At 43.3% G+C, this 20,626-nt stretch overlaps 1 protein-coding gene across 3 annotated transcripts in view; it reads right to left on the reverse strand.

Annotated features, from left to right (window-relative positions):
- The window catches only part of MYO18B (myosin XVIIIB), a 402,342-nt gene that overhangs the window by 195,507 nt on the left and 186,209 nt on the right, over positions 1 to 20,626 (reverse strand). For all 3 annotated transcript variants that reach the window (XM_069961327.1, XM_069961329.1, XM_069961328.1), the window contains 4 exons: positions 17,711 to 17,776; positions 12,977 to 13,105; positions 10,856 to 10,999; positions 10,652 to 10,741 (listed from right to left, as the gene is read on the reverse strand). In XM_069961327.1, the coding sequence (XP_069817428.1) occupies positions 10,652 to 10,741; positions 10,856 to 10,999; positions 12,977 to 13,105; positions 17,711 to 17,776 (429 nt within the window). The remainder of the gene's footprint in view (positions 1 to 10,651; positions 10,742 to 10,855; positions 11,000 to 12,976; positions 13,106 to 17,710; positions 17,777 to 20,626) is intronic.

Below are 20,626 nucleotides of genomic sequence, written 5' to 3' on the forward strand. Positions count from 1 at the left end.
CCAATAGAAGTCTATGGGATCTGCAATTTTTTGCAGACGTTACAGTTGTAACAGTTGCAAAAAAATACGGACCTGCGGAAAAATACGGATTGCCCAAGAGTTGTTGGGATTGGGTATTATTTTTAACCAATTTAACTTTATTAATTAGCACTGTACAGTTTTTGGCACAAAAAAAAAACTTCATTGACCAGGGAATTTTTTGCCCAGATTTGTTTTTACCGATTAAAGCCAGACACAGAAACATGTTCTTTTTCTAATGGTTTTCTTTTTTCTTGTATTTTTTTTACTTGTAGTACATTTTTATGGGGGTAGACATCTTGCCTAAGCTGTTTTTAGTAGCATTTAGCGACAAGCTCTACCGCAAGGCTCATGGATATAGACACATTGAACATCTCCACACTCTATTCTTTGTATTTGGAAGCATGCTCTGTAACCTCTGTGACCTGTGCAAAGGGCAATCCATAAGGAGGCTAAGGGCCCTATTACACCAACAGATTATCTGACAGATTTTTTTAAGCTAAAGCCAGGAATGGATTTGAAAAGAGGAGAAAGCTCAGTCTTTCCTTTATTACCTGTTCTTTTTTTATAGTCTGTTCCTGGCTTTGGCTAAAAAAAAATCTTGTTGGTGTAATAGGGCCCTAAGTTGCTATTAGAGATAAGTGAATTAATGTTCACTTTCACATTAAAGGGGTAGTGGGGCGCTAAACAATTATTCACAAAATAACACACATTACAAAGTTATACAACTTTGTAATGTATGTTATGTTAGTGAATGGCCCCCTTCCCTGTTTCCCCCCCACCCACGCCAGACCCGGAAGTGTGATGCACTATACTCACCTGATTCATGTCGACCTCCGTCCGCCTTCTTGGGACAATGATGTCATCTTCGGGTCGGCCGGCCGAACCGCTCCATCCGTCCCTCATGCCAGCCCCCCTCTGCCGCGTCATAACTGTGCTCAGCCGCGATTGGCTGAGCACAGTTATGCTCAGCCAATCGCGGCTGAGCAGCTGATGACGCAGCAGAGGGGGCCGGCACGAGGGACGGAAGAAGCGGTTCGGCCGGCCGACCCGAAGATGACATCATTGTCCCAAGAAGGCGGACGGAGGTCGACATGAATCAGGTGAGTATAGTGCATCACACTTCCGGGTCTGGCGTGGGTGGGGGGGAAACAGGGAAGGGGGCCATTCACTAACATAACATACATTACAAAGTTGTATAACTTTGTAATGTGTGTTATTTTGTAAATAATTGTTTAGCGCCACACTACCCCTTTAACCTGATTGCTCAGCATTTGATTCCAGAAGCCTGGAGAAGATGGATGCAGCCCTTGGGCTGTCTGGATAACATGGATACAGTGATATACAAACTTGAACCTACTGTATGTTCACTCATCTCTAGTTGCTTTTGTCTTTTTTATCTAGTGATGGCCACAGCCATTTGTATATCCTTAGCTAATTCCACTCAATGTGAGTATATTGAGTGCGACTATAAACCATCTGATGCACAAGTGACTCACAAGATAGAAAAAGGATACAACCCTGTTGTTTAATTTCCAGAAGGTATGATGTCACTGGCGATCTGAAATAATTCCCTGGCTATGCTGATTGTGATGTGCATCTGTATATCTTGTGTACAGTCGCTCAATATGGAAGGTTAACGTTTGTCCGATATGATGACTAGTCTCTGACGTGGTCGTGGAGCTGGAGATTACAGACCACCACACTGAACATAATTAGAACATTGAATCCTGTCACCTGGCATTTGCACCAAGTAACAGAATCGATCTGTATGTGACTAGTTTAAAAAACAGGTTCATTGTCAGCTCAGATTATTTATTGTCATTACTGAATAATTGTTCATGATTTTGTCTCTCCCGCTAAAGCTCTAAACATTGACAGTAGAGATGGGCCAAGCAGATGGAAAATCCTTTCCGGAGCATTGCAGATTTTCAGTCAAATTCGTTAAGATTCGCGAATCCAATCTTATTGCATTTCATTAAAACAGCCAAACTTTAGTAGCTACAATACTGTGACTATTACAGAAGGGCGAATTTAAAAAAAAATGTCAGCCAGTCAATCATACAATTTCCGTCATTCCTCTCCTCTCTGTCCCTATATCACTGTTAAGCCCCTATTACACTGGACAATGGAGAGGAGCAAACAAGCACTGTCAGCGTTCGCTTGCTCCTCGTTCCCGGCTCGTACCCGACGCTATTATAGGCAGGGCCGGCCTTTGGGGTGTGTGACCTGTGCACTTGCACAGGGCGCCTCCCTCCCGGCCAGCTAGGGGGCGCTCTGGCAGACAGAGAGCTGCACTGCACATCTATGGACGTTAGATGTGCTGCCTGTCTGCTGGAGCGCCCTTCCAGCTGGCCGTCTGCCCTCTTTCATGCCTGGTGGGCTTGCTGAGGGCCCCTGCTGGATTGAGGAGGCTCCAGCAGCTGCCAGACATAGGGAAGAGACCGGCTCCATCCCCCCTCCCCCTCCTGCACTCTCTGTGGATGCCCCCCCTCCCTCTCAGCAGCTCCCAGGCTGGACATACCACAGAAGATACAGTAAAAAGCTGTGGCCCCCTCTTCTCTGTCCTGGTCCCCCTCCCCCTGCAGTGATGTCTGCCCCCTCCTTTATACAGCTCTGCAGTCGGTGCAGAAGGTAAGGGGGAGGCCTGCAGGCTGCAAAGTCATGAGGAGAGGAAGATGGAGATAAGTGCAGGCCTGGAGCCGAGGCCAGCATGAAAAGTAAGTGTCTGTGAATGTCTGTGTGATGTGCCTGTCTGTGTGTGTGTGTGTGTACATAGCTCTGTGTGTGTGTGTGTGTGTGTGTGTATGTGTCTGTGTGTGTACATAGCTCTGTCATGTGTGTGTGTACATAGCTCTGTCATGTGTGTGTGTACATAGCTGTGTGTGTGTGTGTGTGTGTGTGTGTGTGTGCACATAGCTCTGTGTGTGTGTGTGTGTGTGTATGTGTGTGTGTGTACATAGCTCTGTCATGTGTGTGTGTACATAGCTCTGTCATGTGTGTGTACATAGCTGTGTGTGTGTGTGTGTGTGTGTGTGTGTGTGCACATAGCTCTGTGTGTGTGTACATAGCTCTGTCGTGTGTGTGTGTGTGTGTACATAGCTCTGTGTGTGTGTGTGTGTGTGTGTATGTGTGTGTGTGTGTACATAGCTCTGTCATGTGTGTGTGTACATAGCTCTGTCATGTGTGTGTGTACATAGCTGTGTGTGTGTGTGTGTGCACATAGCTCTGTGTGTGTGTACATAGCTCTGTCATGTGTGTACATAGCTGTGTGTGTGTGTATACATAGCTCTGTCGTGTGTGTGTGTGTGTATACATAGCTCTGTCGTGTGTGTGTGTGTGTGTGTATACATAGCTCTGTCGTGTGTGTGTGTACATAGCTCTGTCATGTGTCTGTGTGTGTGTACATAGCTCTGTGTGTGTGTGTGTGTGTGTGTGTACATAGCTCTGTCATGTGTGTGTGTACATAGCTCTGTCATGTGTGTGTGTACATAGCTGTGTGTGTGTGTGTGTGTGTGTGTGCACACAGCTCTGTGTGTGTACATAGCTCTGTCATGTGTGTACATAGCTGTGTGTGTGTGCACATAGCTCTGTCGTGTGTGTGTGTATACATAGCTCTGTCGTGTGTGTGTGTGTGTGTGTGTGTGTGTGTGTATACATAGCTCTGTCGTGTGTGTGTGTGTGTATACATAGCTCTGTCGTGTGTGTGTGTACATAGCTCTGTCATGTGTGTGTGTGTGTGTACATAGCTCTGTCGTGTGTGTGTGTGTACATATCTCTGTCATGTGTGTGTACATAGCTCTGTCATGTGTGTGTGTGTACATAGCTCTGTCATGTGTCTGTGTGTACATAGCTCTGTCATGTGTGTGTGTGTGTGTGTGTGCGTACATAGCTCTGTCATGTGTGTGTGTGTGTGTGTGTGTACATAGCTCTGTCATGTGTTTGTGTGTACATAGCTCTGTCATGTGTGTGTGTGTACATAGCTCTGTCATGTGTGTGTGTGTGTGTACATAGCTCTGTCGTGTGTGTGTGTGTGTGTACATAGCTCTGCCGTGTGTGTGTGTGTGTGTACATAGCTCTGTCATGTGTGTGTGTACATAGCTCTGTCATGTGTGTGTGTACATAGCTCTGTCATGTGTGTGTGTGTGTGTACATAGCTCTGTCATGTGTCTGTGTGTGTACACATAGCTCTGTCGTGTGTGTGTGTGTGTACATAGCTCTGTGTGTGTGTGTGTGTGTGTGTGTGTGTGTGTGTATGTGTGTGTGTGTGTACATAGCTCTGTCATGTGTGTGTGTACATAGCTCTGTCATGTGTGTGTGTACATAGCTGTGTGTGTGTGTGTGTGTGCACATAGCTCTGTGTGTGTGTACATAGCTCTGTCATGTGTGTACATAGCTGTGTGTGTGTGTGTGTGCACATAGCTCTGTCGTGTGTGTGTGTGTATACATAGCTCTGTCGTGTGTGTGTGTGTGTGTGTGTGTATACATAGCTCTGTCGTGTGTGTGTGTGTGTGTGTATACATAGCTCTGTCGTGTGTGTGTGTACATAGCTCTGTCATGTGTCTGTGTGTGTGTACATAGCTCTGTGTGTGTGTGTGTGTGTATGTGTGTGTGTGTGTACATAGCTCTGTCATGTGTGTGTGTACATAGCTCTGTCATGTGTGTGTGTACATAGCTGTGTGTGTGTGTGTGTGTGTGCACATAGCTCTGTGTGTGTACATAGCTCTGTCATGTGTGTACATAGCTGTGTGTGTGTGCATATAGCTCTGTCGTGTGTGTGTGTGTATACATAGCTCTGTCGTGTGTGTGTGTGTGTGTGTGTGTGTGTATACATAGCTCTGTCGTGTGTGTGTGTGTGTGTGTGTGTGTATACATAGCTCTGTCGTGTGTGTGTGTACATAGCTCTGTCATGTGTGTGTGTGTGTGTGTGTGTACATATCTCTGTCATGTGTGTGTACATAGCTCTGTCATGTGTGTGTGTGTACATAGCTCTGTCATGTGTCTGTGTGTACATAGCTCTGTCATGTGTGTGTGTGTGTGTGCGTACATAGCTCTGTCATGTGTGTGTGTGTGTGTGTGTGTACATAGCTCTGTCATGTGTTTGTGTGTACATAGCTCTGTCGTGTGTGTGTGTGTACATAGCTCTGTCGTGTGTGTGTGTGTGTGTGTACATAGCTCTGTCATGTGTGTGTGTACATAGCTCTGTCATGTGTGTGTGTACATAGCTCTGTCATGTGTGTGTGTGTACATAGCTCTGTCATGTGTCTGTGTGTGTACACATAGCTCTGTCGTGTGTGTGTGTGTACATAGCTCTGTCGTGTGTGTGTACATAGCTCTGTCATGTGTGTGTGTGTACATAGCTCTGTCATGTGTGTGTGTGTGTGTGTACATAGCTCTGTCATGTGTCTGTGTGTGTACATAGCTCTGTCGTGTGTGTGTGTGTACATAGCTCTGTCATGTGTGTGTGTACATAGCTGTCATGTGTGTGTGTGTACATAGCTCTGTCATGTGTGTGTGTGTGTGTGTGTGTGTGTGTACATAGCTCTGTCGTGTGTGTGTGTGTGTACATAGCTCTGTCATGTGTGTGTGTGTGTGTACATAGCTGTCGTGTGTGTGTGTACATAGCTCTGTCATGTGTGTGTGTGTGTACATAGCTCTGTCATGTGTCTGTGTGTGTGTGTGTACATAGCTCTGTCATGTGTCTGTATGTGTGTGTGTGTGTGTGTGTGTGTGTGTACATAGCTCTGTCATGTGTCTGTGTGTACATAGAAGAAGACATTTAAAGGGAACCAATCAGCCCAATTGGGCTGATATGGTCCCCAGGAGCGCTGTATGAAGCTCCTGCAGCAGCCGCAGGACATACCGACCGCAGTTGCTGCAGAAGCTTTATACTGGAGAAAAATGAGTTCTATTCCCCAGGCGCACAACAGGCAGAAGCGGGTAAGTAGTCATCTGGGCAGAGGCCGGAGAGGCCAGTAACGTACCTCTCTGCCTGTCAATCATCCCTCCGAGCGTGCTGACAGGCAGAGAGTGGTAACTAGACACAGACGGTGAGCCACCCAGGTGACTACCCCCCTGCCTCTGCCTGTCACGCACCAAGGGAATAAAACGTGTTTTTCTCTGGTATAAAGCTTTTGCAGCAGCCGTGGCCGGTAAGTGCCGCGGCTGCTGCAGGAGCTTTATACAGCGCTCCTGGGAACCATATCAGCCCAATTGGGCTGATTGTTTCCCTTTAAGTTTCCTTTCCACTTTGCTGATAGACTGCAGATTTTCTGCACTCAAACCTGCTGCAGAAAGACTTTTATTGGCCGTAACAACTGGTATTGGCCGAATACGGCCAATAATCATTTCATGTAATAGGGCCTTTAGTCTCTCCCTGCTCTGCTCTAACTGCCTGCTGCCATTCTGCTCTCTCCTCCACACACAGCCCACTGGCCACCTTTGTTAACGATTAGCCTTATATAGAGGGGGAGGGGGAGGTGCTGACATCACAGAAGGGCCGGCAGCTGTTACCAGTTAGAAAAAAATAATAATTTCACATCACGTCATAATAAAAACTATTCTCCTCTGGGGGATATGAAGCCACAAGACTAATACACACTGCTTTTCAATATGTATAAGCCTTTAGATATTTTTTGCATGGTATAAAGTGAAGGGAATCCGTCGGCTTCAATTCACGTCCCAAACTGATGACGTTGTTAGCTAGCTGTTAGGACCAGGAGACTTGTGGTATCACATAGCAATCTGTGCTTTTATTACATAGAATAATGCTTTTATTCTCCCATACCTGGTCCTACTTGGGACTCAGCTTCCAGGTGTCAATCAAGCCTGGAGGGAGGAGAGAGGAAGCATTACAGCTTGCTGAATATCAGGAGCTTGGACTCTTTTGAGTGTTTGTGCCAGAAATAAAAGCATTTTTCTATACCCTGAAAGTGCAGACAAATATATGAAATATACCATGTGTCTCCTTGTCCTAACAGCTATCTAACATTGTCATCTATAATTCACGTTCCAAACTATTGACAGAGTCCCTTTAAATTATTTGGAAACCCATCTAAAATCCAATCTGCTTTCTTAAAAAAAAAAAAAAAAATTACAATTAACAACTGTGTGATAAGGGAACTGTGTGCAAAGGGAAAAACTGCTAAGAACATAAAGTAACACATTTGGGAAATAAAGTGTGATAATGTATTTACTTGTTAAGCAAACTGCTATTGACTACCACCAAGTAGTGAGCCGTATACCAACATCCTCAGGATTTTACACAGCTTGAGAAATAGTTTCCTTTCTCTTCTAAGCTTACACAAATATGGTGAAATTTAAATTATAACCATGCTGTGACAGTCAACTATTGTGCATTAAAGGAGAACTCTAGGGAAAAGTAAAAATCCAGTTCAGGTGGGGTGGGAACATAATACAGAATATATACTTACCTGCCCCCATGCCTCCTAAGCGTCACTTAACCAGCTCAATCTCCCACTCAGGTCTTCTGTTTCTCCCATCTTCCTGTGTCATGACCTTGGATGAAGTACCTGCTCAGCCAGTCACTCACTGGGTTGTGACATTGCAGGTCCAAGAACTATACGAGGCTGGCGGGGGGTCTGTGATTGGTGACGCTCCACTTCAGAGGCACAGGGACGGGTAAGTATAGCTTATTTATTATACTTTATGTTTACGCCTGCAAGCTGGTATAAATTGTAGATGAAATCTACATAAGCTCTAAGCTTGCATAAATTTCTGTAAAGGCTCATGGACAGATCAGATGTGGATAGTGGATAACATCTACAGCAATACCTCTTTAATATTCTGCAAGCTATTCAACCTTAGGGCCCTATTACACAAAGAAATAATCGGCCGTATTAGGCCAATTATCGCTCCATGTAATAGAGACAACGATCAGTCGATGATTGTGTCATCGGCTGATCGTGTCTTTAGGTTCAGACCTAAAATCATCAGACACCAACCGCACATCGCTATGTGTAAAAGCAATGTGCCGCCAATGGCTAACGGTTAAATAAACTGTTATACATTACCTCTCCACGCTCCCGGTCTTCTGTTCTCTGATTCCTCCCCGGCTTCTCAGCTGTAGCTTTAGAGCGGCCTGTCTGAGCTGACAGACAGCGGCGGTCCTGGTCAGTGATTGGCTGAGCGGACTGACAGGACTGACCACCGCAGCGCCAGGGAGGAAACAGAGAACAGGAAAAGACCAGGAGCGTGGAGAGGTGATGTATAAAAGTTTTGAGCAAGGGCTGCACAGAAATTGCTAACGTCGTTAATGCAGCCCTTGCTAAATGATAATCGAGCCATGTAATAGGCTCAGTAAACGAGTGCCGATCGGTGCTCGTTCGAATTATTGATCAGGCCGTCATCGGCCCGTCTAATAGGACCTTTGGTGTGGATTGTGGGGGAGATTTATCCCATAGCAACTAATTCCAGCTCAGCTTTTATCTCTCACATTGCTCTGGTAAAATGAGAGCTGGGCTGTCATTGGCTGCTATGGGCAACATGGAGTCACAGGGACTACAATAAACAGCCCCACAGTATAATGCGAAGAGTAACATTAAAGGGGTAGTGCGGTGTAAACCTTTTTTTCACTAAATAACACACATTACAAAGGTATACAACACTGTAATGTGTGTTATTAATGTGAATGGCCCCCTTCCCCATGTTTCCACACACACCCCCGCCGCTAGACCTGGAAGTGTAATTCAGCATACTCACAGAATTACTGTCGACCCCTTCAGTGACGGCCGCCATCTTGGAATGAATATGTCACTCTTCAGGAGGCCGGCTTGACTGCTCTAGCTCTCCCTCATGCCGGCCCCCCTCCCGCGTGTCATCAGCTGCTCAACCGCAATTGACTGAGCATAACAGAAGACATCTGGGGCTGAGCAGCTGATGACATGCGGGAGGGGGGCCGGCATGAGGAATAGCTGGAGCAGTCAGGTCGGCCCGCTGAAGAATGACGTATTCGTCCCAAGATGACGGCCGTCACTGAAGGGGACGACAGTGATTCTGTGAGTATGTGGAATTACACTTCCGGGTCTAGCGGCGGGGGATAAAAACATAGGGAAGGGGGCCATTCGCATAAATAACACACATTACAATGTTGAATAAGTTTGTAATGTGTGTTATTTAGTGAAAAAAAGTTTACACTGCACTACTCCTTTAAGGCATCATGTAAGGCCTCATATCAGCAGTTCAGCTGCCGTTGACCATTGAAGTTCCTCCGCAGCCTATACATAGTATGTACTGTATGCTGCCGCTGATGGAATCTCTTATACAGACAGCTTAGTTAGAATGCATTTCATCTCCAGCAGGATTTGCCGAAACACACACACAGTTCTCATTTCACCTTTCCGCTATGTATTCCTTATCAGTAGCAAATAACTTAATTTCCATTGCACTTTACATATCTTACACTGACTCTTAGTTAAATATTTGCCTGCTTTTCTGCTGAGCGATAAAAGTCTACAATAGATTTATTAATACACACATAATAGCAAGGCTTAAATCTATCAGCGCATCTTGGGATGGGGATTATTCCTGGTAACTAAACAGGATATTTCATCAAAGTAGAAGCCATGACTAGAATCCTGTGTAAAAGACTAGGATTAGATCATGTGTAAAACCAGCAAGTAAAGATAAAGGTCTTCTCTGCATATAGAAGATTTAAAGCGCACCCATCCATTTTTACATAAAGTCATTAGTACATGTGAGTACTAGAGATGAGCACTCGGGTTTGTCCAAAGCCAAACTCTCAGCATATGATTTCTGGTGGCTAAAGACATTGGATGCTACCCTAGGGAGTCCTGGAAAACGTGGATACAGTCTATGACCTATGGCTGTATGCATGTTTTCCAAGCAGCCTTGGGGCTGCAGCCAATTTCTTCAACAACCAGTAATCAAATGTTGAAATTTCAGGTTTGGATGGACCTAAACGTGCTTAAGGTTTGCCTATCTCTAGTGGCCATAGGCATCACTCAGTATCTGGACTTGCCAGTGTTTTAGGTTCCAAGTATAGCTGCAACATTGCAATTAAAGGGGTTATCCAGCGCTACAAAAACATGGCCACTTTCTTCCAGAGATAGCAGGACTCTAGTTCAAGTGTGGTTTGCAATTAAGCTTCATTCACTTCAATGGAACTGAGTTCCAAAACCTGCACCCAAACTGGAGAAAAGAGTGGTTTTGTCTCTAAAGAAAGTAGCCATGTTTTTGGAGCGCTGGATAACCCCTTTAAGTGTAAATTATGAGCAACTCCCATGGCCACTAAAGGCCGTATTCCACGGCCCGACTCTGAGGAGCAAACGAGCGCTGTCAGTGCTTGTTTGCTCCCCGTACCCCGCTCGCTGCTGCCACTATTCCACACAGCAGCAGCGAGCGGGTGAGTCCGGGGGGGGCCTGGGGGAGCTGCGGGGGGGGGGGGGGCAACTCACGGTTCGCTGCTATATAAGTCGTTTGTCTTTCAACATGTTGAAAACGACTTCAATGTTGACATGAACAATGTCGGCTGATCGTTGTCGTTCTGTGGGATAAGGCCCTAACACAGTATAACACTCTACTTATCAGTGTCATTTCTCTGAATTACATTATACTAGTGTTTCTAATAGAGAATGGATTGTGATTGTCTTACCTTGCTTTCTAGCAGATCTACATTCTGCCTGAGTTCATTCCTGGACTTCTCAGACTTACAAAGTTTTGTGGACAAAGCAATGATTTCCTCCTACAAAACCCAAACAGAAGTTTGCATCACATTATGTGTTACTCTGTGCACAAAGGAAGAATATACTTTGAAATGGTCTTTCAAATAGTCAAGTCCATGTAAATGGTCACATACCTCTTTTTCCCGCGAACGGGACTCATCCACATGGACAGATAGCGAGGGTCGTATGCGACACATCAATTGCCACCACAACCAGTCTTGGATGCAGTAATATTTCCTGATATTCTTCTGGATACACTTAAGGGCGACCATTTGAATCTAAAATGATTAAATGGAGAAAAAAAATGAAAGGAGTATACCATACAGTCATGTCATATGGTTAGTCTGTAATATCTCCAGATATGTCATTTAATGTCAGTTACTCACCTTTGGCGAGTTTAGCCAAATCAGAAAGAAACCTTTTATTTGATCACAGAACAATTTGTTTAATAAGATATCATGGTGCACTATAGTATCAGTTCTATCAGTTGACCGTTTAGGCCATTTTCACATAGTTGATTGAATAAAGAGTTTATATTCTAAATCTTAACAAGGTTGTTTCTGTGGTTTGTGCATGGATTTCTGTAAGCCACAATAGCATGAATGGAACCTGCAACAACTCCTTTTCCTATATATATTTGATTGATGTTGATTTGATTGATGCAATTGAGGTTTATATAGATGAAAAAATAAATGAAACATTTTTAAATGGATTTTGAATGGAATAGTTACAGAAAGTTATAAAGTGAATCCGCTACATGTTAAAGGGTATTCCATTATCAGAAAATTATATTTAATTTAACTTAAAGGACAACTCCGGCCAAAACATATTTTTTAATACGTTATTACTTATGGAAAGTTAGACAAATTCCTAATGTACATTAATTATGGGAAATGCACATATACTGCTATTTCCCTTAAAGGGGTTGTCCGGCGATAAAAAATTATTCACAGAATAACACACATTACAAAGTTATACAACTTTGTAATGTATGTTATGTCTGTGAATGGCCCCTTCCCCATGTTTCCCCCCACCCACGCTAGACCCGGAAGTGTGGTGCATTATACTCACCGCATCTCGTGTCGTCCACGGTCTCCGATCCTCAGCAGTGACGTCTTCTTCGGGAGGCCGGCAGATCTTCCCGAGTGCCGGCCGCCCTCTGCAGCGTCATCCGAAGCTCAATCGCGGCTGAGCAGCTGATGACGTGGCCGCGTCATCAGCCGCTCAGCCGCGATTGGCTGAGCACAGTTATGCTCAGCCAATCGCGGCTGAGCTTCGGATGACGCTGCAGAGGGCGGCCGGCACTCGGGAAGATCCGCCGGCCTCCCGAAGAAGACGTCACTGCTGAGGATCGGAGACCGTGGTCGGCACGTGACAGGTAATGTATAGCGCACCACACCTCCGGGTACACGGGTGGGGGTGGTGGGACACGGGGAAGGGGGCCATTCACAGACATAACATACATTACAAAGTTGTATAACTTTGTAATGTGTGTTATTCTGTGAATAATTTTTTATCGCCGGACAACCCCTTTAATTTAGTAGATCAGGCAGGCTTCAAATTCTGTAAAAATCTGTGACATCACAAAACAGTTGTAATTCCTATGGAGTGTCCAGCAGGGGGAGCACTATATGTAGAAGTCTATGGCACTGCATTGTTTCTATGGATGGCTATGTAAAGTAATGTAATGTAATGTACACTATGCTTTATTGATTGAATACATTTATGGAAAACTTTGGGGAGCAAGTGTCCTTTAAGCCCTGCTATGCTTGTGGTTCTAAACTAAAGTATTTTATAAACTGGACTGGTGGATAGCCTCAAATAAAATTAAAAAAAAATGTTTGTTCATATTACAAATGTGATTAGACAAAAAGGCTTTGCTTTTATACGGTGATGTTTCTAAAGAAATTTAGACCTCTTTTTACCCCTCATACAACCTTTACAAGAGGCAGAGGTGAAATAAAGTGTGGTTTTATAAATTTACACATGCTATTCAAACTAGCCAAGCTACAAAAGAATTATATTTCCGTGGTATGTTTGTGCTTGCCGCAAGTTTATTTGCTTCTTTGTTCTGTGGAAAGTTGGTTGTGTTATCTTAGTCTCAGGTTACGTGGAAAGCATAATGGGGAATGAGCACGGGGAACCTAAACAGCTTACAAAACAGTGTTTTTGATCTTTTATCGAATAGTACAAGAATGGTGGCAGTGGGTGACTTAAAGATACTTAATAAAAGGGTCTATTAGATCAGTCCTTGCCTTTATTTTCTTGAACTTTTGCCGACAAAGGAAACCTCTGCATGCTGCTTGAAAAAGGATCATGTTTTGAGAAATCATCTTCTCCCGCTGTTTCTCTAGCCTGGATAGAACACCAGATTTCATGAACACCTACAGAGAATAATATATAGTCAGAGGAAGCTTCAAAAACAATCAATACTGCATCACACAGTGCCAACATGAGCATCTAATAGTAGTATGTTTAACATCCAAAAAAAAAGGAAACTGTAAAAAACCATGCATAGAAAACCTGATTCAAAAGAAGTAATGACAATGGTGCATGTAAATGTGGTGAAGCATAGGTATGATATTTTACTATATTTTTTTGTATTACACTGCTCTTTTCGCGGACATGTAGCATGTGCTAAAGGATTAGGAAAGGGTTAACAAAGTCTGTCTGATTTATGCTAATGGTCCTTTTACACGGAACGATAATTCGCCCGATCGCACGATTAACCATTTTGAATGAACAATGTTTTTTTTATAACGATCAGCGTTTAGACGGAACGATACATCGTACGGAAAAATCGTTATGCGATCGTTTAAGCCTATCTCACACATAGGTGAAATCGTTGAAAGACTGTTTACACTGAACGATCTGCGAATTTTTTGCGAACGACCAACAATAATTTGAGAACATGTTGAAAGATCAAAATGAACGATTTCTCGCTCGTCATTTGATCGTTCGCTGCGTTTACACGTATAATTACCGTACGAATTCGATCATTATCGTGCAAAAACGAACGATAAATCGTTCCGTGTAAAAGGACCATAAGGCATGCTGCCATTTGCTTGTGATGAGAGAGGGTATGTCTAGGTAACAACCTTAGTCTGAGGCTTCACAAGTATCTAACATATACAGTATCTCCTGATTCCCCTCAAGTTACCTCAGGCCTCAATCCACCAATTGGAGCTCGTTCCCTGTAGTATAAAAGGTTAAAATTTCCAGAAGTATGCACCTGAGGTGTGTCTACCTCTGAGGAGCTTGCCTGACCATCCTGCCAAGTCTTCAGTCATAAGTCTCAAATCAGAGGTTTGGAGAAGGTGCAATTGCCGAAGTGCCCCCCCCCCCCCCCCTTCTGCTGTTGTGTCCTGTTTCTGGTCACACACCAAAGACGGCTTCTACCAACTTCCATATTGGTGCCAATACTATGGCATATGACCCATGGATGTCATATGACAGCAAAGTTGGATTTCTCTCTATGTTTCTCTCTCTCTCACAAGTCTGCAGCTCGACCAAAGCTGTAAAGGCCCACACCAGCAGAGTCTAATTATTTTTTGACAGTGCACCCTTTAGTAGGAGCCCATATCTTTGCCTAACTAAACTTGCTAGCACCCTAACTCAGAAACTGCCTTTGTCTAGTATCCCTCCCTCTACTCTTCCCTTTTGTCAAGATACCAAGAGCTAGAGATGAGCAAACTTACAGTTAGTTTTGGTAAACGTGACCCGAAACTATTGGCATGACTAAAAAAGATGGATGCAGCCATAGAACCAACTGGAAAACATGGATACAGGCTATGTGTCCATGTTCAGTAAAAGTATGGTTTTCCCAGACTCTTCGTCCTAGATGTCAATCCCCAACACACTGTAAGGCAAGCTACAGCAGTACCACAGCATCTGCTAGCCTGCACCTTACCATCTATCTGCAGACCCCCAGTTTACCATATTTTTCCTACAGCATATGAGGACTTTCTTGAGAATTGTGTGCTTCTAACTTCGTACTAAAAAAAAACATTTTATAGCCTTGTGTTCATTACCATACTGTTTCTCTAAATTTACATGTGAGTATGCAGAGTTGTTGCTTTTTTTTCTCATAGAGTCTGTATTATAGAGTTAAAGCTTCAAGGACCAAATATGATGCCTTACAGAGGCATTATACATTGGACCACAGAATGTCTAATGTTGACTCTTTTCTGGCCATAGACTCAAAACCTTGAAAACTTTTATGAGAAACAAAAACACCAAAAAGCCAGGTCTTTGTTCTCACCATTAAGACAGACATCAATAAAGAGGTTATCCAGCGCTATAAAAACTTTGCCACTTTCTTCCAGAGACAGCACTACTCTTGCCTCCAGTTTGGGTGCAGGTTTTGTAATTCAGTTCCATTGAAGTGAATGGAGCTTAATTGCAAACCACATCTGACCTGGAGACAAGAGTGGTGCTGTCTCTGGCAGAAAGTGGCCATGTTTTTGTAGTGCTGGATAACCCCTTTAATGCTCTTGCTGATAAACATAGTTGACCACTAAATCGAGACAGGGATGTCTTTTGAAGGTGAAAGTGTAGCTTAGACACAGATAGTAGGTTAGAAAATTACTTTGTATGATCTGACTGATTTCATGTGCCAGGAAAAGCCATATTCCTATTTCAATATTGCTTCTATTTTCCACTCCAAACAAAATGGACAATTATAACCTGACCATACACAACATTACAATTGTGTTCATCAATCATAAAAGCTGGATTAAAATACTGAACAATGAGGTTGGACACACATCAATGCAATATACAACAGTATCTCGGGCACAGAAGGACTTCCATCAAAAATTTAATTTGCCAACAAAAGAAACCATAGATTCTCTCATGTTTGGGGCTGGGAAGCATCTTAATATAAACATTACCGAAAATCCTAAATAGATAAATTTCCCTTTTTCAGTCAATCGCCTTTCCCATTGCATTGACATAAATGTTCCCAGCAACAATGGAGTGAGAATTAGTGGAGATGGAGTAATGCCTCATTAAGGGTTTGATTGCTTCAATAATGACTGCATTAACTGCTCAGCCCCAATGAGCTCCTCAAAGCTGCTGCAAAATCACTGTTCATATTAATGGATTTACCTCTCTGCAATCAGCGCTTCTGCCAAGTCCCATATTAAACAGCCTTGGTAGCACAGTGCCATAAAATGGAAAAAAAAAGAAATGGCACAGGAAAGTAAGTACTAAGTGAGAAAATACACAGACAGTTTTTCTCTGTGCCGATGCAGTATTTTGCATAATAGTCCATTTTCAACAGTCTAACATCATGAGTTATCCATGATACTGTCAGGAATGTGCAGTAGCCTGGTGTGAACTGGGCCTGATTTTTTGCTTTTGTGTGACACACCCGATTGTTTTTCAGATTCCGGCAATGCAAGAGTTACACTGAACTCTGCTAGCCTTGATTGCCGCACCTGAGCAAGTCTGTTTGATTGACGTTTTCCTCTGCCTGTCTGCAACCTGGAGGATCAGAGCACTGGTCCAATGGGGATCCAGACCGGGCTCTTGATCCTCATAAAAGAAAGCTGAGCCAGTCTCACAGCGCTGGCTATTAAGGTTCATACCCTGATCCCAGCTCCCTTTGTGTACTCCTGTGATCCCCGTTCCTAATCCCTCTGTTTGTTTGACCTGTTATCTGACCTTTCATCTGACCTCTGACTATCCGATTATTACCTTTGTACAGCGTTGTCCGTTTGGTTTGGACTTTGACTTGTCGACTTTCCCTTTGTGTTTGTTCGTCTGTCTTGTTTCGTGTAACACCTATACTAGTGCAGGGACCGCCTTCGTGGTTGTCCGTTGCTACCTAAGGCTGTTTGAGGCAAGTAGGTAGGGACAGTGGGTGAGCTCAGCATCAGGGCTCACTGTCGTGTCTTGTCCCTACCTCCCCTGTCCTGACAGATACCTTCTAGCTCTGAAAAAAGGTGCACCTTCACCTTCACCTTCATGCACAATCACCTTTGAATAAAGTCTAAATATTAAAAGGGGTTGATAGTCTATACACAGCTGTTTGGGGAGCCCCTGCATTGCCGCCCATACACAGCAAATGATGCCAGGAGCCCTGCGTCATCTACTGTGTAGTGGTGGCACAGGTTACTGCAGCTGAGCTTTCATTGAATTGAATGAGAACTTAGCCGCAGTAACCCATGCCACCACTACAAAGTTGATGGCCCAAGGCTTTTGGCACTGTTTACTCTGCATAGGTGTCGGTGCAGCGACTCCCATTTCCCCCTGTCGATAAGCCATCAATGCCATCAAGACACAAACCCAATACAGATATGAAAATCACTTTTAGCACTTTTAGTAATTTTAATATCTGTATTGGGTCTGTGTCTTGCCATTAGCGGTGAGCTGTTGCTTTTTTTGTGTGTGTGCAATTTCAGCCACAGCAACGTGCTCCTGCCTAGGATGAGTGGTAATAGTCGTCCACTTAGATTATCTAAATCCTAAGGTCCATGTATCTAACAACCTTCAATGTATACTGCCCAAAGGTATATTTCGTAAACCACAGAAATCGTTTATGAAGCTTACACCCTAGAGCGATAAAGCATAACTTTTATTAAATATCTAAAATCATTAGCCACCCAACAGTGAAGACAGTGCTTAAAACGAGAACAATACCAATAAACCACTGCACTTGCAAATATATAGGTATATATCAAGGTCCAGAGGGATAGCTCAGTAGGGGAGAAAGGGATATAGTGCTCTCTCACAGCTAAATCCAAATGGATACAACTCTCCCTATCTTTTGGGGTACCCACCTCCCTAAAAGGGTCGCCCCAACCACAGTGCTATTTTCCTTAACTGTTAAATTATGGAAATGGCCGCTTAGCATAGCCTCTAAATGCTCACAGTGGCCTAGCAAGACAGGTAAGTATGACTGTCATGGCCCCCGCAGCTCCGACAGGATCTCTAATTATCAGTTTATCCTGGACAACTCCTTTAATAAATATTAGGGAACTTGCCTGACTTCGGCCCATCACAAAACTTCTCTTTTCGAGGTCCAGTAGCTGGAAGAGTTCTTCTACAGCCTGTAGAGATAGAAGAACACTCAACATTAGTGCAAAATATATTTGTTATACTATATACTGTGATTTTGTGGTTTGATTTTTTTTTTTAATATTAGGGAATTACTTGGTAATTAAGTGTAAATATGCAGAGAAGCATCGGATTTTTTGTAAATTTAGTGTAACCATATTATAATATATTTTCTTTCATGGAATAAAAATCTGTCCTGGTCATGTGACCTCCACACAGGAGCAGATTGTACAGCGGTGCGTCTTGCCCGAGATGTGTATTGTAAAGAGCCAATCAAAGAACTTTACAGAAAATATATTGGAAAATTGTTTAAATTTGAAATATACAAAGAAATCTTCTCATATTAAGAAAGTTAATGTGTTAAACTATGAAGTTGCACACATCGTATTCTGTATATTGGACTGTGCCCTGTTATATTCAGTATACTGAAAAGATAAGTCTTTACCATCCTAGTACATGGATATTGACAGCTTTGCCCAGTAAGGCATGTGGAGATGCATTATTCATTAGTGGATTTATTCGCTTTTGAATATTTAGCAATTTATTCCACTTATATTAATAACAGTGTAGTCATATATCAAAAAAATCTGCTAGAAAAACAAAGTATATTGATATTCTCTGTGGGGTTGTACACGCTATCAGTATAAGCCAAAAATACCATAATGCATTTTAAAAGGCAACTGTGATGTTTAGTAGACGGCAGGATACGCTATCATAAAACCTGCCGCTGCACTCCAGCCGCGCTCCCGACACCAGATACGGATTCCTTCCAGCAGTGCAGATGATTGCCTACAGTCAAAATGGGAATGCTGCCAGGGCTGGGGGTGATAGAAAATAAAAATATACTTACCTAACCCTGGTCCCCCAGAGCTCCTGTTTAGTCTTCCTCCGGCTCTAGGGAGCAGGACTTGCCGCCTCAGTGATTAGCTGAACGTCAGGTCCTGCTCCCAATGCTGGTCTAAGAAGCAGGACGTTGAGAGAAGATTGGGGAACGGACAGAGGTAAAGCGAAGCTGTTGGAAAGCAGTCCTACTGGGTATCCCACCACAGAAACCACTAAGTTCCTCACTGACCCTCAGAACAAGGGGCTTGATTCACTATTCAGGTTCAAGGATCAAATTGCAATTTATTGCTGTAGTTACTGTGATTTTGCATTTTACTGCCATTTTGTGGTGACTGCTGCAACAAACTACAATTTGACTGACATGCCCTCATTTTCTCTTAAAGGTAGTAGCATCTAACCTGCTGATATCTCCCAATAGCACACGGGGCACTGAAGATGAAGGCAAGTCTCTAACATTCATCCTCCGCACAACTTTCATGATATTAGGAGATTAATCCCTATACTAATAAGTTGTTTTGATGCACTGGGGGAGGACTACCGCCGTCCCATACACCAATCCACCCCAGCCGGCCTCCCCCCCCCCCTCCTTATATCAGCAGAGTGGACCAGGATAATAAAAGCTCTGGCCCTTTAAGAGCTGGGCAGACTTCAGCTTCACAGCTGTGATTCTCAACACACTTTGTCTACTCTGTGAGACTTTCTGCTTCTATACTGAGAGAGATCAGCATTCGGGGGAGGCAATTGAGTGTTCAGCCATGTACAGTGTGAAATTCTGTGCTGCTATCTGCTCTTACTGTCTTGGGCCAGATTTACACATCTGCTAAATACGATGGAACATAATTACAATTGGACTACATTTGACCCTTACACCATGTTCCCACAGCGGGATTTCACGGACGTCTTTTTGGACGTTTGTTAATGACGTCCGCATATAACGATTAGGAACATTATTTTTACATAGGGGAAATTTTAAAGTCAAATGGCATGTCAGCCTCTACGTCAGCATCCCATTTTGACAGGTTGCCAATGTGTAGTAATGAGCCCGAAAAATGTAGTGTGAACGTAGTCTTATTGGCATTGCTGTCCCACAGGGGTGGCTGCGGCTGGCTTTGTGTAAACTGTATGTAGTGAGAGACTACTACTTGTGTTCTCTTCATTTAGGTGGCCTGGATAATACACAGGGAAATGTTAATACATGGTTTCTAAAGATAACAATATTCTGTGACGTTCAGGCTCCTGGTGGAAGGTGAGGGAATATTTCACCCACATTGCATATCACTGATGTGCTGCCTATTAGAATGCATTGGAGAATTATTTCACCGGTTTTAGATTCCTTTTTGGCAAATTTATAAGATGAACAGGTGAATCAATTTTCTTATTGTATTCTATGGAGCAGAAAATTGACAAAACTGGGAAACAGATGAATTGATTTGCTCACTGTGAATCCTGGCAATGACTTTGCAAAAAAAAAAAAAAGCTCAATTTACCATTCAAATGCTGCATAGAATCAGTCCCCTGTTCACAGCTGGTACCACCCAAAGAAGAAGGGAATCTCAGTGTAGTCAAAATCACACAATATAGAAACTGTATCCCTGTAGAACTGAGACAAATCCTCACATTTTCTGAAGCTACTGTATATACTGCATTTGAAATAATTCTGATTTTGTTTACTGTGACTATTCTACGGGTATCAGTTCTGTATCAAAACTGATACAGTAGGTGTTCTAAAGGCAAACTATCATCATGTTATCTTTCTCCTCAGCGCTGGTCCGCTGCTGTTAATTGGGGTAATCTTAAGTCCGGAGTACTGTTAGGAGCACTGCCCTTCCCCCTCATCTGGCCTGCCCGCTCCATTGATTATCCTGTCCAGTCAAGCATATGCTTTCTATTCTATTCTGATTCTTGTGATTATGATTTTGTACTTTGTTGGCCAGTTGTAACCCTTGTTTTGCTTTTTTGGTTTATGTGTTTTTTTGTCAGTGTTTTGTGTATTCACCTTT

The sequence above is a fragment of the Dendropsophus ebraccatus genome, chromosome 3 (assembly GCF_027789765.1).
Source record: "Dendropsophus ebraccatus isolate aDenEbr1 chromosome 3, aDenEbr1.pat, whole genome shotgun sequence".
NCBI lineage: Eukaryota > Metazoa > Chordata > Amphibia > Anura > Hylidae > Dendropsophus > Dendropsophus ebraccatus.